At 46.7% G+C, this 26,289-nt stretch overlaps 1 protein-coding gene across 2 annotated transcripts in view; it reads left to right on the forward strand.

Annotated features, from left to right (window-relative positions):
• Positions 1-776: 776 nt before the first annotated feature.
• LOC111968745 (latent-transforming growth factor beta-binding protein 2) overlaps positions 777-26,289 on the forward strand; it is an 85,592-nt gene continuing 60,079 nt past the window's right edge. Inside the window, exons 1-6 of one of the 2 annotated variants that reach the window (XM_070445195.1) lie at positions 777-960; positions 1,991-2,161; positions 6,486-6,689; positions 8,890-9,061; positions 9,140-9,209; positions 11,548-11,650. In XM_070445195.1, coding sequence (XP_070301296.1) covers positions 858-960; positions 1,991-2,161; positions 6,486-6,689; positions 8,890-9,061; positions 9,140-9,209; positions 11,548-11,650 — 823 coding nt within the window. In that variant the 5' untranslated portion in view covers positions 777-857. Of the gene's footprint in view, positions 961-1,990; positions 2,162-6,485; positions 6,690-8,889; positions 9,210-11,547; positions 11,651-26,289 lie in introns of both variants that reach the window. The other variant, XM_023994593.2, reaches the window with a different exon arrangement.

The following is a 26,289-nucleotide window of genomic DNA, read 5'->3' on the forward strand; positions in this document are numbered from 1 at the left end:
AGTTCTGGTATAATCTCCACCCGGCACAGCCAGAAGAGGACTGGCCACCCTCATAGCCTGGTTCCTTCTCTAGGTTTCTTCCTAGGTTTTGGCCTTTCTAGGGAGTTTTTCCTAGCCACCGTGCTTCTACACCTGCATTACTAGCTGTTTGGGGTTTTAGGCTGGGTGTCTGTACAGCACTTCGATATTAGCTGATGTACGAAGGCTATATAAAATAAAATTGATTGATTGATTTATTTACCTAAGACAGACATAATTCTAGACTTAAGACAGACATAATGCTATGACCTAAGACAACTAACGCTATGACCTAAGTCAGACATAAATCAAATCAAATCAAACTTTATTTGCCACATGTGCGAATACAATACAAGTGTAGACTTTACCGTGAAATGCTTACTTACAAGCCCTTAACCAACAGTGCAGTTCAAGAAGAAGAACATATTTACCAAGTAGGCTAAAATATAAAGTAATAATAAAAAGTAACAATGACCAAAGACAGACATAAGCAAGACCTAAGACAGACATAACGCTATGACCTAAGACAGACATAACGCTATGACCTAAGACAGACATAATGCTATGTTTTGTGTGTCAAACTCTCACAAATACAGTGAGTACGTATGTTACATGTTGACCATGTGTAAGTGGACTATATGGCGGTGTTCCGTATGTTGTTTGTGTATGTTTAGTGACTGCTGTTGAGAGAGAGTTTTAAAGGATCTGGTGTCATCTGTCTTGTACCAGGACCGGTGAGGCAGACCAGCCGACTCCGTCTCCCCAGCAGACTGGGACGTCTCGCACAGTCAAACGATACCCATCATCCACTGGCCCCATCACCTCCAACGCCCTGCCCAATGGCAACGCACATGACAATGGAAGGGAATGGTCGTAACGGCCACAGACCCTCCACCAATGTCCACACCAACAGACAAGTCAACGATGCAGTGGCGCCAGCAGGTAATGACCAGAAGAAAAAAAAAAAGTTTCATCCAAGTTGATACCACTGTTCTTTATTTCTTTATTACCCTGCTTCTAACAAAGTTAAACAAATATACCCGACATACCGTAGGACACACACACACACACCACACACACACACCACACACACACCACACACACACACACACACACACACACACACACACACACACACACACACACACACACACACACACACACACCACACACACACACCACACAGTGAATTTCTGTCTCACTGAATGGAACATTAGATTTCAGGGGGAGTGGTGTTGGCTCCGTCCCAGGCTCCCCCTCCCTCCCTCCTCCCTCCCTCCCTCTCCCTCCTCCCTCCCTCCCTCCCTCCTCCCTCCCTCCCTCCCTCCCTCCCTGTGCTTTTCATCACATGAGCGACAGACGTGTTTGATATCCGCTCTCTGCTCTGGAGTGTCTGCAGTGTTCAATCACAGGACAGCCGTGCTCCCTCCCTTAGGACCCAGAGAGGGAGGTGGGAAGAAGGGGGAGGCACCACGGTCCTCATTGTCACCTCGGTCCCATGACAGGCTGCACCCTGACAGAACCCTCCCCCCCACCACCAGAAACTTCCAGAAACCCCTCCAACCTTCTCAGAACAGAGCCCTCTTTAAAGCTGTCTGCTGTCTAAGTTTGTCTTGTTTTTCCCTCCTACTAGGGCAACGGTGTTGTACAGCTTCCCACCATTACACAAGGTTTACTCACACATCTAGAACACCCTTTCCCAATAATAAAGGCTTGGAAGACATGCATCCTCCTCTCAGCTGTACTGTTCCATTGCCAAGGCACTGTCACAAACACACTCACGCATAAACAAACACACACACGCCCAAACACACACACTCATATTAACCTCCCCTTCTGTTGGGCTAGCCAGGCAGCAGGGCCAGAGATTGTGTCTGTCTGTCTGTCTGTCTGTGGCTCGTTAAGAATGCAGCTCTTCTCCAGCGCAGCGCTGCCCTGCTCACCCAGGTCTCTGTGTGTCGCTGTGCTCCAGGGGCCAACCTTACCTCCAACCTGGACCGCATCAAAATCGTCTTCACCCCCATGGTGTGTCGGAGGGTGTGCAGTGGTGGCCGCTGCTACAACAACTGTGAGAAGGGTGACACCACCACCATCTACAGTGAGAACCAGCACCAGCCACCCAAGACCCAGGGCTTCAGACTCTGTGAGTTCCCCCTTTTCTTCTCTCTCTCTCTCTCTTCCTACACTGTCTGAATGTAGTCCAGGGATGAGAGGGGGAAAGAGGGGCTCCTGATAGGTAAACCCATTCCCACTGCGGAACTGTCAAAACTGAATAGCAGGCAGTCAGGGAGAGAGAGGGGACAAAGTGGGGGAGATTATGCATGGTCGGGAACAGTGTGAAAGAGAGAGAGATGGGCAGAGGGGAGAGAGCGAGGGAGAGGGGAGAGCAGATTAAGAGCAGGTCTCCCTGCCCATTGTGTTGCAGGGCTCAGTGGAGGGGGTTAAACTGACCACACACGTGGAAACGGCGCTCTCACGCTCCCAACACTTAGCACAGTCTTTTTGTGGTTTACGTCTCGCTCTCAGCGCCACTGTTAACCATTTAACGTGCTCACTGGGAGCGATGGAGGGAAGGAAATAGAGAGAATGAGCGAGGGAGAGAGAAAGAGAGGGAGTAACAGCGTGAACAGGATTTTATAGGGATTACATTAAAGCTGCCATTTATCCACAGGCTTTGCTACAAACTCACACAGGAGAGTCGTCTCCCTCCCTGTCTCTCCATGGTGGGGGAGAACAATAACCAATGCTGAGGTTCCGGCCCTGTTTCCATAGTGTTCCCCTCAGCCCCTACCACACAACTAAGGCTCACAGTAATCACTCAATCTGATTAGAAGTGAAGAGCGCCCATATCAAATACACACACCGCCGCCACCCCACACTTAACACACTAAGCACCTCATGGGAGAAACTGGCTGAGTTCTGAATAGATAAACAGATTGTTTTGCAGATTTATGCTCCCATTAATAGGTTTTGCGAAAATGTTAAGTTACTCCAAACTTCAATGGCTTGGCAGAGCCGTTTCACAATGCATTCCTGGCACTTCTGGGTGATCCTGAGAAGTAGTTTGTTTTTGTCATGTTGTTGTTATGTTCCCAATGTGGGGCAGTAAAAACTAGGTGGATAACATCATTACACTGTTGGGCTCCCTGGATTCACAACATTGAACAGTTATTCTAAACCCTGACATTACTGGGACAAGAGACTTAGAGAAGCCATTTAACAATGCATTTCAAAGACGTTGGTGGTGGTGTGTGGCACGGGCCTGAATTGTATCATCCTATCTGTCTGGTAGGTAGAGATTGGGTAAGAGAAAAGGTCAGGTTGTTGTCTAGGAATAATTCCTGCCCCATGCTGTTAACTAGGGCTAGGCTGAAGTTGAAGCTGGGACTGAGACTGTATCTGCGGCGAGACTGAGAATGTGTCTGCGGCGAGGCTGAGACCGTGTCTGCGGCGAGGCTGAGACCGTGTCTGCGGCGAGACTGAGGCTGAGACAGACTGTGTCTGCGGTGAGACTGTGTCTGCGGCGAGGCTGAAACTGTGTCTGCGTCTGCGTCTGCGGCGAGACTGAGACATACCTATATGCATACCTATATAACGTAGATACATGACGTGACGCCACATAGAATTTTGCGCTATATGTGCAACACAGCATTCCTTAACTAGCCCACAATGTCTGCTGTGTGGATGGAGCAGTCAACAAGTCGCGCAGTCATTTGAAGCGTAACACAATTTCAGCGAGACAACTCAAAGGCGAAATGCCAAGATAATGGAATTCATTGCCCTTGACAATCAACCGTTCTCTGTCGTGGGTGATGTTGGCTTTCGCTGACTGGTCAAGCACCGGTACACACTACCAAGTGCGCTATTTTTCAGATGTTGCCCTACTGGAGTTACACAGTAATAACGTCACTGCTATTAGCTTCACGACATACATACTATGGAATGTCGTTTGGGTCTTTGCAAGTCAAACGATGTGTTTACAATACCATGTTGGTAATAAAGCATAATTTCTTCGACCGCAACTTCTGGGGTAGCTAGCTTTAGCTTGGTACCTAGCTAGCACCAATACAACCAGCCTGAAAACAATGACTAGTAGCAACTGCAGTCATTTTCATTATTCTTAGCAATGATTTAGGAATCCTTGTGAGTAAGTATTAGCTAGGTAGCCACTTGTTGTTCGCCTATTGAAATTGAACATCAGTTCATGAAAATAAATAGCTAGCCAGCTACTTAACACTGTTGCCCAAAGCTAACATTATAAGCAGCCAGCTAGCTTCATCTGGCTAGTGAGGCTCGACCGGACCAGGTTATGTGTTGTGAAGCTAGCTACAATAAGGATTAGGCACAATAGTGGAATTTGCGGGTTTGCCTTCAAAATAAAAGTATGTCATTGACAGTGATGCAACTTTACCAGCATCATAGCATACGTATCGATGAATCGTTGTGACATATGAAATACGAGTGATAGTGTAATCAATGTGTAATAACTACGTTAAAAATGTATGAACGTGTTAAATTATGTGACCTGCAGTCATATTCAGGTCCTGATTGGTCAACAAGCTTATTTGACATGTCAAATAGTGTTAAATAGTATATTTTTTGACACGCAAAGACCCAAACGGCGTGCCATAGAAATCCTGGTTGAGAATGAAACGAGTGAACAAATGAACAACGAAACAGCACAGCAAGTAAGTGACAGAAATAGGTTTTGATTGTTTTACTGGTAATGGGGACATACGTAAATAACATCAAAATGACTTTTTGGTCAGTGTGGTGTGTGTGGACCTTTAATTTAACTAGGCAAGTCAATTAAGAACAAAATCTTATTTACAATGACGGCCTACCACGGCCAAACCCGGACGATGCTGGGCCAATTGTGCGCCGCCCTATGGGACTCCCAATCACGGCTGGATGTGATACAGCCTGGATTCAAACCAGGGACTGTAGTGACTCCTCTTGCACTGAGTTGCAGTGCCTTAGACCGCTGCGTACATGTGTGTGTTAACTATTTAACTGTACTAGAATACTTAAAAGGCTGCAGAAATGTTAAATATCGGTATCGTTATTTTTGGCAAGGAAAATATTGGTTATCAGTATCGGCCAAAAATGTCATATCGGTGCATCACTAGTCAGGATAAGTCTAGATATGCAGCATTAAAAAAATCTGGGTCATTTTTGGTACTTTTGGACCAAAAAGGGCATCAACATTTTTTATTTTGTTCACTTAGAATATTGCCTTTTATTTGGGCAAGGCTGTTATCGATTTTTCATTTTCCAGGCTTTGAAGTATGAGTGAGTTGAGGTTAAGGTTTGAGCTCCTTTGTATATCCTGGTATGCAGCAGGTATGTAGGACACTGGGACCTTTGCCAAGGGATGAAAAGGCTATCAACTCAACCTGTCAAGCACCAGCTGCTTCTCCTTGTAGAGGAAGATTGCAGGGTTGCAGGGTGTAAAGCAAAGTAAATCAAATCAAAGTATTCAAAGAAAGACAGTGCTATGTAGGGATTCAATAGTCTTATTATAAGGCAAGACCCAAATGCAGACACAGGAGTCAGATGGTTGAGCTCCGATATTTATTACAACAAAAGGGGTAGGCGAAAGGCAGGTCGGGGACAGGCGAGAGTTCATAAACCAGGTCAGAGTCCAGGCGATATGCAGGCTCGAGGTCAGGACAGGCAGGGGTTCAGTGATCAGGTCTGAGTGCAAACAGTACAAGGGGATAGGCAGGCTCGAGGTCAGAACAGGCAGGGTGGTCAGGCAGGTGGATTCGGCGTCAGGACAGGCAAGGGTCAAAACCAGGAGGGCTAGGAAAAAACAGAGACAGGGAAAAACAGGAGCTAGGAGAAACGCTGGTTGACTTGGCAAAACAAGACAAACTGGCACATAGAGACAGGAAACACAGGGATAAATACAGCGGGGACTAATGGGGAAAACAGGTGACACCTGGAGGTGGGTGGAGACAATCACAAAGACAGGTGAAACAGATCAGGGCATGACACTTATCTGCTCAAGAACCAATTGCCTCGCTCCTTTGAAATAGGTGAGAGATTCATTTTCAACAGAGAAAGTATCAAATATAGGAGTGTGTACATTCCTTATTTTCTTGAAACCTGGGTGTTTAAATGAGGCACAAACACACATCATGGGACAGCTGAGAAAGGCTTGGCTTAATAGGGAGGGGTGATATTATTAGTGTGTGTTGCCCTCAGGGTGAAGTTGGAACTTCATAAACCCATGTCAAATGAGGTGTCTGCTAGTGAATGTGGTTATGTGAACATTACATTCCAGAAAACAAGTTGGCCGCATGAAGTCTCCGTACACACTTTCTTTTAGAACTATCCCTCCTGCTTCTCATTATGTGTATGGGTACAAGCATAAATCAACTAATTAAAGCTGGCGGTTCCTTACACTAACTAACCTTTCTCTCCGGTAATGACCTTGGTCTCTCTTGCTCTCTCTCCTGCAGTCTTCTGTCAGATCCCCTGTCTGAATGGTGGGCGCTGCATTGGCAGGGACCAGTGCTGGTGCCCATCAAACTCGACAGGGAAGTTCTGCCACCTCCCGGCCCCCCCTTCTGCCAGACCCACCCTCAGCCGGAAGGACGGCAGCCTGGCCGGACTTAACTCCTCATCCCACTCCATGTACACGCTGCCGCTGTCCAATCAACAAGGTAATCACCTAGCCATCTGTCTGGCTGGCTCGATGGAACACAAGGACACAGTCTCTGGCCAGGTCTCCAGGGCCTTCCCAGCCCGGTCTCCTGTAGACACACTGTTTCCTCTAGTTCTGCTCCAGTTCTGCAGTTTAATGCTGTCCTTTATAAATTGAATTAATCATGCCCTCTCAACTGTTCTGGTTCTGTTTGAACTAACTCAGGTTTATTTGTTGATGTGCATTGGCCCAGTTAGTAAATGTGCCGTAATCTACCTTTGCGAACCAGCAGTGAATGGATTCTCAGTAGAATATGTAATGGGGTGTTTTGAGGATAGTGCTCCATCTATCAACAGAAGAGCCTATAGTGAATTAGAAACAGATCATGCCCTAACCAGTGCCATGAAGAGCAGCTAAAATGAGCAGCCAGGGGGGTGCTGTGGGATTATTTAAGATGTCCTTGAAGAGGTAGGGTTTAAGATGTTTTCGGAAGATGGGCAGAGACTATGCTGTCCTAGTTTCAGGGGGAATCTGGTTCCACCATTGGGATGCCAGGACAGGGAAGCGCTTGGACTGGGCTGAGTGGGAGTTGCCCTCCTATAGGGGTGGGAGGGCCAAGAGACCAGACGTGGCAGAACGGAGTACTCGGGTTTGAGCAGAGGCTGAAGGTAGGTAGGGGCAGTTCCTGTTGCTGCTCCGTAGGCAAGTAACATGGTCGTGTAGTGGATGCAAGCTTCGACTGGAAGCCAGTGGAGTGTGCAGAGGAGTGGGGTGACATGGAAGAATTATGGAAGGTTGAACACCAAGCAGCCTGCAGCTTTCTTGATAAGAAGCAGGGGTTTGATGGCACAAGTGGGGAGCCCAGCCATAAGCGAGTTGCAGTAGTCCAGACGGGAGATGACAAATGCCTTGATTAGGTCCTGCTCTGCTTCCTGTGTGGAGTAGGGTCATACTCTACGAATGTTGTAGAGCATGAACCTGCAGGAGCGGGTCACTGCTTTGATGTTTGCAGAGAATGACAAGGTGTTGTCCTGGGTCACGTCAAGGTTCTTTTCACTCTGGAACAGGGATACCAAGAAGTTGTCAACAGTGATGGAGAGGTCTTGGAGCAGGCAGGCCTTCCCCGGGAGGAAGAGCTTGTCGTGGTTGAGCTAGAGCTGGTGGGCCGACATTCAAGTTGATATATCTGCCAGGCACGCAGAGATCTGTGTTGCCACCTGGGTTTCAGAAGGAGAAAGGTAGTTTATTGCAGAGCCGACTGATTTGGTGTATAGAAAGAAGACAAGAGGGCATAGAACTGTGCCCTGAGGGACACCAATAGTGAGAGTACTTGGTGCAGTCACAGATCCTCTCCGCCACCTGGTAGGAGCCGACTGCCAGGTAGGATGCAACAACACAAGCCTATAGATGCACTTTCCTACTCATTCATTACAGCTTCAGTGCTTGTTGTAGCGCGAGTGGAATTATGAAGAACACACGTTTTATGGCTTATAAAAGTGTTGAGTAAAAAGTGTTGACAGTGCTGAGTAAGAACTTAAACATGAACTCAGTCATAAAAACATCAGCTCTTTAATGTATTCGTTGACGGTCTCTCTCTCTAGTCATGGTTTTAAAAGTTTTGAAATCTCACAGTATCAACTTTGCTGTCGCTTTCTTTTATGCCTGCTACGTTACTGCAGACACAGTCATCTGAGCCATCCGAATTGCCAGCAGTAGGCCTACAGTGCACGTGATTTGCCCAGCGGGCCCGCCGGGAAGGCAGAGTTTGTACCTTCAGACACATGAAATGGTTCAAACACCTGGTTGATGTGCTAACAATCATCTGCAAGTTATGAGCAGTCAGCAGTTCACACATCAAGTAGGCTACTGGGAAGACAGGCAGCACTTAAAGTAGATGGCCCTAGTAAAAAGACAGTACTAGACAACACCAGATTAAGACCTTTAGCTATGGAATGAAGCACTTTAGTATGTTTTAAGTGCCCTTTCATTTGTACTGTATCTCTATATGCTAAGACCTGGCTTGGGCTGAAGAGGTTATTTACAGCCTTTTGGGAACATCCTTTGAGAAGCATTGAATTTCAGATTTTACTGCAAGGTCAGGTCCAGGACATCATGTTCTTTACTATGTCCATCCAGACTGGGTTCAAGGTGTTTCTGCTGGTGTGATGGTAGAGAGTTTTGCCTGACTGACTGTGCTGTGCGTTCTGTGTCATGTCCAGTCTCTCTACATCCGTCCCTGGTGAATGTCCACATCCAGCACCCCCATGAGGCTGAGGTCCAGATCCACCAGGTAGCCCGGGTCAAGCTTGGCCAGAGACCCCCCGCAGCCGAGGGGGGTCACTCTATACAGCAGCGCTCCCAATCTGGCCATGGCAACGGCAATGGGCCTGGGTATGGGCACTCCAATGGAAACGGACATGGGAATGGGCACGGAAACGGACACACCTTCGCCAACGGGAACGGCAGTAGCCACTCCAGACCCCACAACCGGCAGAACGGATACGTGGGAAGGTGCTTCCAAGAGACCGTCGATGGACAGGTACAGTGCTCTGAGTGAAGTACACTGAACACAGTACATTATAGTTGATGATGATCCTAGCTAGGGCTGACATTTTGTCAGCCGTTAACTGTCATGCAAATAACTGCCGGTCTCACGGTAATTGACCCTTAATTAATTTAAACACGTTTAGTATCTGCGGGCTTTCATGCATAGCCTACAAGCCACTGATGCGGACCTTTGGAACATCTACATTTTAAAAAGTCTAATAAATGTATTTAATATAGCCTACACCATCACAATAATTCCATTATTTATTTAGGCAGGTCTAAAGAAATGATGATATGAAGAAAATGTAGTTTATTTCTGTCACGCCCTGACCATAGTTTGCTTTGTATGTTTCTATGTTTTGTTTGGTCAAGGTGTGATCTGAGTGGGCATTCTATGTTGTATGTCTAGTTTGTCTGTTTCTGTGTTTGGGCTGATATGGTTCTCAATCAGAGGCAGGTGTTAGTCGTTGTCTCTGATTGGGAACCATATTTAGGTAGCCTGTTTTGTCATTGTGGGTTGTGGGTGATTGTCTATGTGTAGTGTTTGTGTCAGCACGATTGGTATTTAGCTTCACGGTTGTTTTGTAGTGTTCAGTTTTTCCATTAAAATGACGAACACTTACCACGCTGCGTATTGGTCTTCCGATCCTTCTCGCTTCTCCTCGTCAGAAGAGGAGGACGACAGCCGTGACAATTTCAGAAGAACAGAATAGCGTATTCTGAGTTGTCCTTATATTAGGGCCTGATATGGCTGTGGGCAGACAAGATTTGCTAAGAATTCCCGTACCATTGTTTTATAATAAGAATAATACAATTGAACATAGCTGAATAAAATAGAAAGGCTATTTTGCCCAAACGATTTCCCGAGGGAGTGCGCACATGCAGCTATTCTGTGTCGAGCGATTAACAAAGTCATAATTTGAAACAGGTCCTCCTATATGCTTGAATTATAATTATTTATTCAACTTTAATTACATTGTAAGGCTGCATGATGCGACTCTAATGATGATTTAAAAATAGGCTACGCTAACAGTTATGTGGCCACTTTAGTTGTGATACACACCTTATATAGGCCTATGGGCAAGGCTACATGATGCGTGTCAGTCACTATGATTTGAAAAGGTCGCAAAATAATGCATGCTCTGTTTCTTGCCTTAGACTGCCCACACTAGGCATCATTCAGAAGTGATAATATTCTCACTCATCAGACTATTCTCAATGTAATCTTGTCTTTAAATACAATATACTAATTAATATATGTGTGAAATTAGGTTTGGTTTAGAATGGACCATTATCATGCACCTGTCGGAACAAGAGCAGGGGTAAAATAGACATGTCATCAGTATGCACTTGAATAGCGAATGGAGGATGCTTTTCCCACGGTTCATTTTCATGCCAGCCAGGTAGGCTACTCTGGTGTAAAGCAAACCAGTGTGCTAATATTAGGAAAGTTGAGAAACAAATATAGTAGGCCTTAATAGAGGCCATCGAAACGTTGTTTTCTCATGCAAATGCATAGGATAGCCAATAGAAATGTTGCATAACATGGGTTTATAAGAACACTTATTTCATTCCGTTCATCAAGCTGGCTCTCGCTCCACAACAGGTGATCCTATTCTGCTCAAACTCTGAATGCAAGAGCTCTGAGTGTTTGATTTTCAATTGCATTTGCATTGACATCAGAGTGATTAGAGGGACAGTAGAGCCCTGAGTACCAGGCTATTAGTGACTGGCCGTTAGCAAGTTTGGTCTTGACTGACTTTGCCAGTGCCCTAGTTAGGTGTTCCATAGCAATGTTTCCTTATCTTTTCTTCCCAAAGATCTGTGAGGCACCATTTGCCAGGCAGTGAGGTTTGATAATAATCTCTCCAAAATTAGCCAAGCTCCTTAACAAACCATGCCAGCAGCAGCAGCAGAGCTATTTGTGGAACAGCCTGATTATGTCCTCTGCTGCTGTCTAACCAGTCTCAGGTGTGTTCTGTTCAGCTCACTCTGTCCTCATTCCGATGGGAAGACTCACACACTACTACACACCCATGCATAAACACACAACACACACACACAATCCAATTAAACACACACACACACACACACACACACACACACACACACACACACACACACACACACACACACACACACACACACACACACACACACACACACACACACACACACACACACACACACACACACACACACAGGTATTACACACACACAAATACAGTGACGTTAAACAACATACTATCAAATGAAGTGGAAAGGAAGGTGTCAGTGATGTGTCCTGTGTTGTGTGAGTGTGTTGAGATGTGTGTGTGTTGTCATTGCAGTGTGGGAAGCCTCTTCCTGGCCTGACCAAACAGGATGACTGCTGTGGAAGTGTGGGAGCCTCATGGGGCCTGAACAAGTGCACAGAGTGTCCAACCAAACCAGGTGAGTCCCCTCACATACTGAACACACTGAACCACTGAACCTCCTCCAGTGCTTTACCTTGTGTTATATCTTTGTTATGATGTGTTACTGTAGCCAAACATTTCCTTTTACTTCATTCATAAACACAATGTATCTCTGAGAATAACAGTCAATTACTTTAACATGGGGTGATAATTCCGGATGATTACTGATTTGTGTATCCCAGATTAGAAGGATTGTGCCTCGACTCCATTGGCATCGGGACTTACTTGTCGTCTTATAAAATTAAGCAGTTTTCGCTTCTTGAAAAAAACCAAGGCACCAAATGAAAACACATTTAGCATGAATAACAGAGGCTGGCAGGAGTGCCACCCAGCCTGCGGGCAGGCAGAGAGAGAGAGGCTGGCTCTCCCTCTCCTACTTTAAGTAACAGAAGAGAATGAACAGCTGTGGTCCCTGACCAAAGCTGCCTGGACTGTCGCTGTTGTGTGTTCCCTCATTGTGTTTGTAATAGAAGAGCACTCCTGACCCCTGGTGACCCCCCCAAGGACACCCAAGTTCTGTTACTGCAGTTCTCCAAGGGGGTGTGTGATGGTTGTGAGGGACTGTCCCTGCCCTTCAGTGTTAATTCATATTAGGAAGAGGTCTTGCTGCGGTAGATTGCCTGCACAGGGTGCTGTCATAGCCTGTCCCTGTTTAGTGTCTGTCTGTCTGCCGAAGCTCTAATCACGAGCAGACATCATCTCACTCAGGTCCATTCATCACAAACACAAATCTATTCTTCTCTTCTCTCTGTGCCAGAATCTCTCTCTCTCATGACCCACATCAGCATCTCTTTTGGATCCCAGATGTTTTCCTCTCCTCTGTCCTTTGAAGTGGGGAGAATCAGAACTATCCCTCCGTTCTCTCATTTTGTAGTTGTTTAGGGGCAGCTTGGGCCTCGGTCCCAGGTCACATGCAGAGTCAGATGAGAGAATGAAAGACAAAGAAGAGAAAGATGAAGCCACATAGGTCCTGTGCTAGTTGGTATACTTTGAAGGACTTAATAGGGAATACTTGGCATTTCTTTCCAGTCTTATTGTTCCCTGTATAGAAATGTGTCCAGAACTCGCTTTAACTGGCTTGATTATACTTTGTAAACTAAAACAAGTGGACAAGCATAAATTAAGAGTAATCATTTTGTCATCCCGTACATCTCTCTGGGACTGGTCAGGTCAGTCAGTTGAGGGCTTGATGACAAGTATCTGTAAGGAAGTAATTTTGTCATGCAAGTCACTGCGGACATCGACGTCTTGCTCCCAGACAAATTAAACAACTTCTTTGCTCACTTTGAGAACAATACAGTGCCACTGACACGGCCCGCTACGAAAGCCTGTGGGCTCTCCTTCACCGTGGCCAACGTGAGTAAAACATTTAAACGTGTTAACCCTCGCAAGGCTGCCGGCCCAGACGGCATCCCTAGCCACGTCCGCAGAGCATGCGCAGACCAGCTGGCTGGTGTGTTTACGGACGTATTCAATCAATCCCTATCCCAGTCTGCTGTGCCCACATGCTTCAAGATGGCCACCATTGTTCCTATTCCCAAGAAAGCTAAGGTAACTGAACTAAATGACTATCGCCCCGTAGCACTCACTTCTGTCATCATGAAGTGCTTTGAGAGACTAGTCAAGGATCATATCACCTCCACCCTACCTGATACCCTAGACCCACTTCAATTTGCTTACCGCCCCAATAGGTCCACAGACGACGAAATCGCCATCACACTGCCCTATCCCATCTGGACAAGAGGAATACCTATGTAAGAATGCTATTCATTTACTACAGCTCACCATTTAACACCATAGTACCCTCCAAACTCGTCATTAAGCTGGAGACTCTGGTCTCGACCCTGCCATGTGCAACTGGGTCCTGGACCACAGGTGGTGAAGGTAGAAAACAACATCTCCACCCCGCTGATCCTCAATACTGGGGCATCACAAGGGTGCGTTCTCAGCCCTCTCCTGTACTCCCTGTTCACCTATGACTGCGTGGCCATGCACGCCTCCAACTCAATCTTCAAGTTTGCAGACGACACTACAGTGGTAGGCCTGATTACCAACAACGACGAGACAGCCTACAGGGAGGAGATGAGGGCCCTCGGAGCGTGGTGTCAGGGAAATAACCTCTCACTCAACATCAACAAAACAAAGGAGATGATCGTGGACTTCAGGAAACAGCAGAGGGAGCATCCCCCCATCTACATCGACGGGACAGTAGTGGAGAAGGTGGAAAGTCTTAAGTTCCTCGGCGTATACATCACAGACAAACTGAAATGGTCCACCCACACAGACAGCGTGGTGAAGAAGGCACAACAGCGCCTCTTCAACCTCAGGAGGCTGAAGAAATTTGGCTTGTCACCTAAAACACTCACACACTTTTACAGATGCACAATCGAGAGCATCCTGTCGGGCTGTATCACCACCTGGTACGGCAACTGCTCCGCCCACAACTGAAAGGCTCTCCAGAGGGTAGTGAGGTCTGCACAACGGATCACAGGGGGCAAACTGCCTACCCACTAGGACACCTACACCACCCAATGTCACACGAAGGCCAAAAAGATAACTAAGGACAACAACCACCCGAGCCACTGCCTGTTCACCCCGCTATCATCCATAAGGCGAGGTCAGTACAGGTGCATCAAAGCTGGGACCGAGAGACTGAAAAATAGCTTCTATCTCAAGGCCATCAGACTGTTAAACAGCCATCACTAACATAGAGTGGCTGCTGCCAACATACAGTACAGACTCAAATCTCTGGCCACTTTAATACATTTAATAAATGGATTTAATAAATGTATCACGAGTCACTTTAAATAATGCCACTTCAATAATGTCTACATATCCTACATTACTCATCTCATATGTATATACTGTATTCTATACCATCTACTGCATCTTGCCTATGCCGCTCGGCCATCGCTCATCCATATATTTATATGTACATATTCTCATTCACCACTTTAGATTTATGTGTATTAGGTAGTTGTTGGGAAATTGCTAGATTACTTGTTAGATATTACTGCTGTCGGAACTAGAAGTACAAGCATTTCACTACACTCACATTAACATCTGCTAACCATGTGTATGTGACCAATAAAATTATAATTTTTTATTTAACTAGGCAAGTCAGATTTTTACCTTGTCAGCTCGGGGATTCAATCTAGCAACCTTTCGGTTACTAGTCCAACACTCTAACCATTTTGATTTGATACCTTAGAGAACTATTTATTACTATTTATAACTTGTCAGAAACGACTAAATGTTTTTTGTACCCCATGACAAAATGTGTAGAATTGCAGGAAATAAGCTTTAAACGTGCAACAGTTCCCCTCCACCAACAAGAGGGGTGTGAACAGTTTGTGTCATGAACTGTGCTTGTGCCCATAGAAATAGACGTGGCATCTACTCACATGCACAGGGGAGTGCGGGATGTTCCCCAATGCTGGAAGGGGGGCCCCTGAGTGAAAAAGCTTGGGAACACATGGCTTAGACCACTTGTTCAACCTACTCTTTCCAGAACCTTTTAATGTGTCTCCTCTGGTCAGCTCTAAGTCAAATCAGTTTTAAGAAAATACCACAGATAATAAAAAATACCAAAATAATTAAAAAGCAGCAGTAAATAACATTAGCAGGGCTATATACAGGGGGTACCGGTACAGAGTCAATGTGTGGGGGCACCGGTACAGAGTTATATGTACAGAGTAATTAAAGTGACTATGCATAGATTATAACAGAGAGTAGCAACAGTGTAGAAGGGGGGGGGGGGGGCAGTGCAAATAGTCAGGGTAGCAATTTGATTAGCTGTTTAAGAGTCTTATGGCTTGGGGGTAGAAGCTGTTTAGAGCCTCTTGGACCTGCACCTGGTGCTCGGGTACCGCTTGCCTTGCGGTAGCAGAGAGAACACTCTCTATGACTAGGGTGGCTGGAGTCTTTGACCATTTTTAGGGTCTTCCTCTGTCACCGCCTGGTATAGAGGTCCTGGATGGCAGGAAACTTGGCCCCAGTGATGTACTGGGCCGTACGCACTACCCTTTGTAGTGCCTTGCGGTTGGAGGCCGAGCAGTTGCCATACCAGGCAGGATGCCCTCGATGGTGCAGCTGTAAAACCTTTTGAGCGTCTGAGGACCCATGCCAAATCTTTTCAGTCTCCTGAGGGGGAATAGGTTTTATCGTGCCCTCTTCACAACTGTCTTGGTGTGCTTGGACAATAATAGTTTGTTGGTGATGTCAAGGAACTTGAAGCTCTCAACCTGCTCCACTACAGCCTTGTCGATGAGAATGGGGGCATGCTCGTTCCTCCTTTTCCTGTAGTCCACAATCATCTCCTTTGTCATGAGCACGTTGAGGGAGAGGTTGTTTTCCTTGCACCACACTGTCAGGTCTCTGACCACCTCCCAATAGGCTGTCTCATCGTTGTCGGTGATCAGGCCTACCACTGTTGTTTCATCAGCAAACCTAACAAGGAGTACAGGAGGGGACTGAGCACGCACCCCTGAGAGGCCCCCTGTGTTGAGGATCAGCATGGTGGATGTGTTGTTACCTACCCTTACCACCTGGGGGCGGCCCATCAGGAAGTCCAAGATCCAGTTGCAGAGGGAGGTGTTTAGTCCTTAGCTTAGTGATAAGCTTTGAGGGCACTATGATGTTGAACGCTGAGCTGTAGTCAATGAACAGCATTCTCACATAGGTGTTCCTTTTGTCCTGGTGTGAAAGGGCAGTGTGGTGTGCAATAGAGATTGCATCATCTGTAGGTGCTGTATGCAAATTGGAGTGGGTCTAGGGTGTCTGGGATAATGGTGTTGATGTGAGCCATGACCAACCTTTCAAAGCATGTCATGGCTACAGACGTGAGTGCTACGGGTTGGTAGTCATTTAGGCAGGTTACCTTAGTGTTCTTGAGCACAGGGACTATGGTGGTCTGCTTGATACATGTTGGTATTACAGACTCAGGCAGGGAGAGGTTGAAAATGTCAGTGAAAACACTTTCCAGTTGGTCAGCGCATGCTCACAGTACACGTCCTGGTAATCCGTCTGGCCCTGCGGCCTTGTGAATGTTGACCTGTTTAAAGGTCTTACTCACATCAGCTGCGGAGAGCGTGATCACACAGTCATCCGGAACAGCTGATGCTCTCATGCGTGTTTCAGTGTTACTTGCCTCAAAGCGAGCATAGAAGTTATTTAGCTCGTCTGGTAAGCTCATGTCACTGGGCAGCTCTTGGCTGTGCTTCCCATTGTAGTCTGTAATAGTTTGCAATTGCTGCCACATCCGACGTGTGTCGGAGCCGGTGTAGTACGATTCTATCTTAGACCTGTATTGATGCTTTGCCTGTTAGATGTTTCATCGGAGGGCATAGCGGGATTTCTTATAAGCTTCCGGGTTAGAGTCCCGCTCCTTGAATGCGGCAGCTCTACCCTTTAGCTCAGTGCGAATGTTGCCTGTAATCAATGGCTTCTGGTTGGGGTATGTACCTACAGTCACTGTGGGGACGACATCCTCGATGCACTTATTGATAAAGCCTGTGACTGATCTGGTGTACTCCTCAATGCCATTGGAACAATCCCGGAACATATTCCAGTCTGTGCTAGCAAAACAGTCCTGTAGTTTAGCATCTGCTTCATCTTACGACTTTTTATAGACCGAGTCACTGGTGCTTCCTGCTTTAATTTTTGCTTGTAAGCAGGAATCAGGAGGATATAATTATGGTCAGATTTGCCAAAGGTGGCCTAGAATTTATTTTCCTCTGGTTGCACATTTAACATGCTGATAGAAATGAGGTAAAACTGATTTAAGTTTCCCTGCATTAAAGTTTCCAGCCACTAGGAGCGCCGCCTCTGGATGAGCTCTTTCCTGTTTGCTTATGGCCGTATACAGCTCATTGAGTGCGGTTTTAGTGGCAGCATCGGTCTCTGCTCCCTGTCTTTGTCTTCAGTCCTAACTCTGATTCCCACACCATTCCCACATCTTTCTCCTGTAGTTCTCCCTCTATCAGATGGCAAGGATTCACTGAACTCTGACTGATTTGGTAAGAGACCTCCCATCCAAGACACTGTCAGACTACATTGTTATTTTTGGTAGTTAAAGTATTATTATTGTTATATGGAGTGGAGAAAGCCATGGTGCAATGGGGAAAGGAATGGTGTGTGTTTTTGGGAAGGATGGAGGTTGACGTAATGGAGGTTAAGACAGTGAGATGTGCTTGTCAGTCCCAGGCCTACACTGTGGAAGCCCCAGCCCTGTTCAGCCTTGTAGGATCGAATGCACTGTAAACCCACATGCTGCAAATTCCAATGCGTAATTAACTCCAGATAAAATAAGACCCTGGTCCATCTCTCCTCTCCCTTTGGTTCTTATGAGGCTGAGAGAGAGAGAGAGAGACCTTTTTAAATTTCAGGTTTGAAAAGGTTGACGTGTGTCGAGATAGAAGCAGTTAGAGCTGCTTGTCCCCCTGGGCTGCAAGATGAAACCTGATTGGATGAGGAAAGGCAAGTGTTAGGTATGTAGTTGACAGCTAATTTGCTTTAGAAGATTATTAGGAAACGTATCTAATGAAGTGAATCCAGCTCTTTGTAGATCAGATCACTAAAATGATAGTGCCCGAGAAGCCGGTGTTTGGAGGATACATTGGCACGGTGTTGTTGTCGAGGGCTGGTTGGTCGTTCTTTCTGTCGGATCAGTTGCCAGAGACGCGAACCAGTCGTTAAGTATTTTTGTTCTGTATCTATGGACGCTACCCAGTCGTTGGTTCTAAATGTTCCATTGCCATCCCGGCTGGCAACATTATTTTCCCTTGCTTGTTAGCTAGCCAACTACAGCTAACTTAGTCACGTCAAACAGTGCAGCTGGGAATAACAACAAAGTAGCCTCATTTTCATTTGTTTAAGCTGTTTTCTAGTGACATTTATTTGGATACATCCATAACAATGAGCTAATGATGCGCGATTTTGCCTGGCATAGAAAATGTGCTCTCTCGTTAGGACACTGTTGTTCAGAGGACCTAGCCAACAACACCGCTAACACAATCACTGCAAACTAGCTGCATTTCATTTTGTTTTATCTGTTTTCTATTGACATTTATTTGTATTTATCCATAAAAATGATACCAGCTGATTCATGATTTCGACTGGCTGAGAAAAGCTGTCTGCCTGTCTGTCTCGTCCCAACTTACGACACGTTCATTTCTATAGGACAGCTGGAGATCGAAATTTCAGTATTAAAACAATGTTGCAAATGTTGAAGAGACAGACAGCAAGGTCTATACAAATTGAAGTTGAAAACCAAATGCTAGTCTAAAAGAAGATAACGTCTAGATGCTTATTATAGTGCAGATCAAGTTTATAAATTGCCTGGCTGGGCTGATGAGACAGTATATTGCTCAGTGAGATGGAACAGAGTAAATAGGCATTTCACCGTCATAGCTTTAGCCGGTGGTAACTTGTGGAATAGACACCGGCTGGAATGCGGTTTTAACCAATCAGCATCCAGGATTAGACTCTCCCGTTGTATAATGACTGATATATCAGTATCTCAGACTTTTTGGAACAGGGACCAACATGCTCTGGTTTTCTACATTGATCACTTTAAGTGAAAGGTTCATCATGTAAGTTAATCTGAGGTACTTGAGAAGAGGCCACTGGCTCTGCCCTGAGTGTGACTCTTTGACCTGGTGTGAGAGTGGCATGGCCATTTCCATGACTCTATATGGAGTAGATGGCCACCCATAGTAATTCTATTTCTATGGTGCCACTAGGGTTTGGCGGTATACAGTCAGAGACTGTATAAAATGTTCTCAATGGGCTCATTAGCATTTAGCTGGATACCACCTAATCGCCACCACTCCCTGTGTGTTCCATGGCTTATGTAATTCCATAAAGCATGGCTCCGGTTGTCTCCCTATCTGTCATTCCGGGAAGTCTTCCCTCCCATTGACTCTTCTACTCCGGGACGCTGGGATGCTTCTCAGGGAGCAGGATCAGAGGTACCTCGGGGCCCACATAAATCACAGTCCCAACCACAGGAGCCCTGGCCCTGGAGCCACTTCCTCCCTAGGCCACTGAGGTCACAGCGTGATGTCACAGAATGATGATGTCAGCCTCCTGGCCCTCTGCCCCTCCTTCCTCAACCCATCCCCGCCCTATACTGAGAATGCACCCTCTCTTTGACTCTGACTCTTCTCGTTTTCTCTCCTTCTCCTCTTTCTTCCTCCTCCTTCTCTCTCCTCTCTCTCTCTCTCTCTCTCTCTCTCTCTCTCTCTCTCTCTCTCTCTCTCTCTCTCTCTCTCTCTCTCTCTCTCTCTCTCTCTTCTCTCTCTCTCTCTCTCTCTCTCTCTTCTTCTCTCTCTCTCTCTCTCTCTCTCTCTCTCGTCCTCTCTCTCTCTCTCTCTCTCTCTCTCTCTCTCTCTCTCTCTTTCTTCTCTCTCTCTCTCTCTCTCTCTCTCTCTCTCTCTCTCTCTCTCTCTCTCCTCTCTCTCTCTCTCTCTCTCTCTCTCTCTCTCTCTCTCTCTCTCTCTCTCTCTCTCTTCTCTCCTCTCTCTCTCTCTTCTCTTCTCTCTCTCTCTCTCTCTCTCTCTCTCTTTCTCTCTCTCTCTCTCCTCTCTCCCCTCCCTCTCTCTCTCATGGGGATGTTATTCCTGAACATTAGATCAATAAAATAAGATGAGGAGGAGAGGGCAAGTTACAAATCGACCCACATGAGATCATCACTCCCAGTCCCATGGAGAAATATTGAATCTGCCATTCATTTAGGACCAAAGCATGTGCGTATTCCTTTTTATTAGCAGTGATCAAACATTGAACACTTGTTAATGACCAAGATCAAAACCGAGCAAAGGGTGTGACTTTGCTAAACATCTGCTGTGGTCCATGCCAAGGTTCCAGGCTGCTCTCTCGCTTTGCTGCCGCATCCTCTCTCTCATGGTGATTAAACAGAGACGTTTCCATCCTTTGATACGTTCTGATTCATTCTGTGTTGATTTAGCTTAACGCCGGGTGCAAACAGTGTGAATCTTTTAGATAGACAGCAGTGTGGCTAAGGAGGGCTGACTTGGCCTGGCTGCTCACAGGTATAAATCCTAATGCAGACATAATCTATCTGTCCCAGAGAGCACCGCTGTCCAAGGCACCGTGCCAGTGAGTTGGAGGCACATGGAAATGAAATGTGTGTAATAAGATACATGTTAGGCTTGTTCATCATAGGGTATGGACTGTACCATGTCATCTCTTGGCCTTGCCCCAGTGGTAAATATTTCATATCGAGTGGCGGCAGTGGGGGATTATGGGAGAATGTGTGTCTGTTTTAAATGGGAGGTCACAACCACACCGCCATGGGCATCGTAAAGAAGGGAGGAGAGAAAATGATAAACTGTCAAACTACGAACAAAGATGCAAAATGCATCAAATTATGTTAAACACTGAGACAATTAATAGGATGTTTTTGAATAAGGATTCAATCAAACCGAACCGAACCGATTGAGATCAATGCCTTGATCGAAGCAGCTCAATTGTCTATATAGCATGTCTGCCACAACATGGTAATTGTCAGTGCCTGTGAACACACAGCTGGGAATTTAATTGACTCAATATCAAACTTTTAGCTGGTATACTTAGTTTTTTTGTAAGACAAATGTTTGCTTTGCATTAGTGTGTTTATGTCTGGGGCTGATCTCATCATGGGGATGTTGATGTTAGGCTAATTATTTACATTTGAGTTATTTAGCAGACAGTCTTATCGAGAGCGACTGGTCCCCCGTGGGAGTCGTTGCAAGCGCCATGCTCTACCAACTGAATCACAGGGGACCTAGGCTCATGTGACTGTCTCATCTGATGTCCCAGCGCTTGACTGGCTGGCTGCTACTGAAGGTCTTATTTACAGGGCTGGTGATATGGGCCATGCCAGATTGGCAAACTTGGCGTGTGCCAAACAGACTTTCTGCTTTGAAAGCAAATTACTTCCCCTTAGCTGTTTTCTCTAATCAGCCGTTGGCCTGGAGGCCAGAGGGAGATGACTTGTTTTTCATCTTCATCTCAAAGGGAATGAAACAACTCCTTGTGATTAAAGAGTTGAGTTTGCTTTGCCCCTTGGGTCTATCCATGGCACCAGTTTGTCCCATGGCGTTTTGTTCTCAGAAAGCATGTCACTTAAAGGGTCTTGAAGGGTCTTAGCACTCATGTCTGTTGTGTTCCTATAGAATATCTAACGTTGGAATGGAGAGGGAAGATTGTCTCCCCTTCTCCTGTGGATTGCATCCATTCCCCCTCTCTGGTCTACCGCTTCTTCTCAGGTTCTCCAGCTGGGGTTCTGGATTAGCCTGGAGGTAGGGAGTGACTGGGGGCAGACCTCATGGGGGAGCTGGATAATAGTGCTGAGGCAGTACAGTACATTCTGGGTTTAGTACAGTGCTATGCCTGTGAAGGATGTGCCAATCGGACCTCTAAATAGGCCTCCACATAATGATTGCACTAAATTTCCAATTAGATTTCTGTCAAGCAGAACCCATTTGACTAGCTAGACCGGCCCCTCTTCCTCCAAACTCCCCCTCTCGCTCCTTACCATCACTCCTCTTTTGCGTAACCTCTCCTCCTCTCTAAATACCCTCAGTAAACCCCCACATGTCAAAATGCCTATTTTGAAGACTGTCCTAAGGTAGCTTTGACACCTGTTTTAGAGTAGAGCTTTCACTGACATTTATTTGGCTCTCAAAAGAAAGAAATGCCACCTACTAAGAAATTGTATATGACGCTTTAAAGCTTCTATATGTATCTTTTTGGGCGACCAGACCAAATTCACATAGTAATGTGAGTTATAGATCTGCCATTCATTGAAAGCAAGTCTAAGAAGCAGTAGATATGTTCAATATGTGCTTTTTCTATGCTTCCTGTTCTTAAGTTTCATTTTGCGTCTTTTACTTTCGGTTTTGTACACCACCTTCAAACATCTGAAAATACAATATGTGGGGTTTGAAAATGTATTTCACAACGGTTTAGATTAAAATTAGGCAAACTATTAGAATTTTAGCAATCAGGAAATGGTGAAGTGATTACAGCATATTGCACCATTAACTGTTTACAAGCAAATAGAGCTGAATGGTTGCAAATAAAATTCCTGACGCAAGTTCAAGATTATTGTTGAAGTACAACAAATCAGTCATGGGTGACAGTCTTTTGCAGTGAATGAATGAAGGGGGATACAACTAAGGCCAACAGTCTGTGTCCCTGTGCTTCCTCTTTGTAAAGCACAATGAATATGCACCAGTCTAGTTTCTCTGTCCCAGCATCCATGTAACCAGGGGGAACAATAATGATGCAGCAAGGTCACTCTTGCGTTCGACTGCTTTGGGATCTGTGACAATGAACATTGTCTGGGTCAGCATGACGGCATGTCAAAACCATTCCACAGCGGCATTCTACCCACAAAACATCCTGAACTAGGATATATGCTAGATACATAGCCTACAATACATTTCGCTCTTTGGGTATGTTTGTTGTCGATTGCACTAGCCTATAACTAGGGCCCAGAGTTTTTCCTGGTAGGGTAGTTAGGCAGAAACTTCTGGTCCTATTTATGCAGTATTTTTTGTTTGCCATTGTCTTTAGCAGTGGGTTGACCATAGAGATGATGACTTGTCATCTCAGGTAACCTGCTGGTGAAGCTACTTCAGACAGACCTGCCCTCCTCTGTGTTCCCTCTAGTCTCTCAGTACTAATAAGCTTGACTGGGAGGCCCGCCCCCTGCTGGGCATCCCTTGGCATGTGCTCCTGCAGTCAGGGCAGAATCTGATCCTGTCCTCATGGGGGGTCGCACCTCCACCACCCGCTGCCCCGTCACAACAGCTCATTACCCAGAAGCATCCCTGGGATTCCATGGGCGCAGGACGGGGCGGGCAGACAGGAACAGGTGCTTCACTTTGACACAATTATCTCCGATCCAGCAGAGGAGCTCCCGTCTGGTCTGACTCACTTCTGATCTGCTGTGTGAACCTTCAGGTACTTCCACTAGCCCTGCCTGCTTCACAGCCCTGAACTCACACTGTTAGACTCTCACAACCACTCAGAACACAGATGGGATAACATGGAAAATGATTAAACACCATAAATAAGATTGTCTATCAGACTGCCAGACTGCCTGTCTGCGACACCACTGTCTGCCAGACTGCCTGCCTGCGACACCACTGTCTGTCAGAAATGGCTGTCTGCGACACCACGTGTCTTCAAGCCGCCTGCGTCACCCTGCGCAGAATGACTCTGCTCACTACTGTCTTCAAGAATGCCTTCTCGACAGGCCAACTGTCTGTCAGACTGCCTGCCTTGCTCACACGGTTCTGTCAGATGCCATGTCTGCGACACACTGTCCTTCAGACTGCTGCCGCACTGTGCCAAGCCCTGTCTGCAGACTGCGCACTGCCGTGCTCACCACGTCTTGTCAGACGCCTGTCTGGCTGAACCACTGTCTGTCAGACTGCCTCCGATCACTGCTTCATGCGACTGACCACTCGGTCTGGCAGACGCTGCCTGCGAATCACTACTGTCATGTCAGACTGCCTGCTGCGTAACCACCTGTCTGTCAACTCCTGCCTGCGACACCACTGTCTGTCAGACATGCCTGCACTGCGCAGCACTAGCTGTCAGACTGGCCTGCTGGCGACACCCTACTGTCTGTCAGACTGCCCTTCCTGCCAGTAACTACTGGTTCCTGTCAAGGATCCGTGATTGACGACACCACGTCTGTCGACTGCCTGCCTGCAGCTCACTACTGCAGTCAGAAGCCTCTGTCCTGCGACCACACGTCTGTCAGCTGCCTGCCCTGCATCACTACTGTCTGTCATGAATCAACGTGATCTGCGACACCATACTGTCCTGTCAGACGCCTGCCTGCACACTACTGTCTGTCAGATGCTGTTGCGACACCACTGGTCTTCAAACTGCCTGCCTGCGTCACACTTCGTGGAGCGTCGGAATTCTGTCAGACTGCCTGCCTGCGACCACGGTCTGTCCAGGGGATCCTGCCCAACTGTCCACTTCCGCCACACCCACTGTCTGTCAGACGTGCCTGCGCGACACACTGCTGTCAAACTGCCCTGGCCTGCGCACCACGGCTGTCAGGAATGCCTGTCTGCGACACCATGTCTGTCAGACTGCCTGCCGCGCACCACTGTCGATCACAAATGACCGTCTGCAACAAGCCCACTGTCTGTCAAGACGCCTGCCTGCGTACACACTGTCTGTCAGACTGCCGTGCTGCGACACCACTGGTCGTCCAAGACTGCCTGCTGCGTACACCACTGTCTGTCAGAATGCCTGTCTGCGACACCACGTCTGTCAGACTGCCTGCCTGCGTCACAACTGTCGTCAGAATGCCTGTCTGCGAACACCACTGTCTGTCAGACTGCCTGCCATGCTAGCACTGTCTGTCAGAACTGCCGTGCTGCGACACCATCGTCTGCAGACTGCCCTCCTGCGATCACTACTGCCTTACAGAATGCCTGTCTGCGACACCACTGTCTGTCAGAACTGCTCTGCCCTGCCTATCACCATAACTGTCTGTCAAGACTGCCTGTCTGGCACACACTGTCTGTCAGACTGCCTGCCTGCATCACTATGTCTGTCAGATGCCTGTCTGCTACACCAACTGTCTGTCAGACTGCCTGCCTGCGTCAACACTGTCTGTCAGACTGCCTGTCTGTGACACCACTGTCTGTCAGACTGCCTGCCTGCGACACCACTGTCTGTCACTCTTAGGCCTCCAGATCAACACCCTGCGACACTCTAGATACTGATGGTACTTATTGAGCTCACATATACAGTTTGTCATACTGTGTACGTGTTTCAAGCTATGAATGAGCGTGTGTGTGTGTGTATAGACAGTTTATGCTGGAATCTGATCAACTGGAACATGTCTGATGATATTCTAGGAGGCTCTTCGTCTGCGTCTCCTCTTTCAGTTTTCCATAACTGTGAAATCTGTGACTAATCACATTGCTCCTGTTCAGCATTCGGCTCCGATTTGCACCTACCTCAATCCCACCTCATCCCCTTCCCCCTATCCCTACAAGTGACGGCTCAGTGATTGCCATCTGATATTGAGAATAACCTCCTTCCCCAGTACCAACAACTAAAGGAGCATGCCCTGCCCTGACTGGGTGCAGAATGAATAATGACATCATGTTTTCAGGCCTCAGTAAGTGTATGGCTGCGCTGGGGGCATGAATGGACACAGTGTTATTCACAACACCACTTCTGTGAACCTCTAAAGTACCCTGCTGAAAGACATGCTGCATGATTGTTTTAGTAGAACAAGCAAAAAGAGATATGCGCAGCACCCTTGTAAGGACCCCAGTAACTCGATTTTTACCATGGTTGGTGACACAGGTCATTGCTGTGGCATGTGTTTCTTCGAAACAATGTATGATTTACTGGCTCTGTTTTTCTGTGTATGTGTCCCCAGGGTCTATGTAATATGATTATTAATGATGTTGTGTGTTGTTGATGATTGTGTGTGATGGCAGTACTGTCTTATAACTGAGGTTGATGGGGATCCATTTACATGGCAGCGTTGTGGTGTCCCGCAGGGCCCAGCTGTGGGTCCCCATCTAATTTCTCCACCCGCTAAGCTCAGCACATCTGTAACAA

This window comes from Salvelinus sp. IW2-2015, linkage group LG9 (assembly GCF_002910315.2).
Source record: "Salvelinus sp. IW2-2015 linkage group LG9, ASM291031v2, whole genome shotgun sequence".
Taxonomy (NCBI): Eukaryota; Metazoa; Chordata; class Actinopteri; order Salmoniformes; family Salmonidae; genus Salvelinus; species Salvelinus sp. IW2-2015.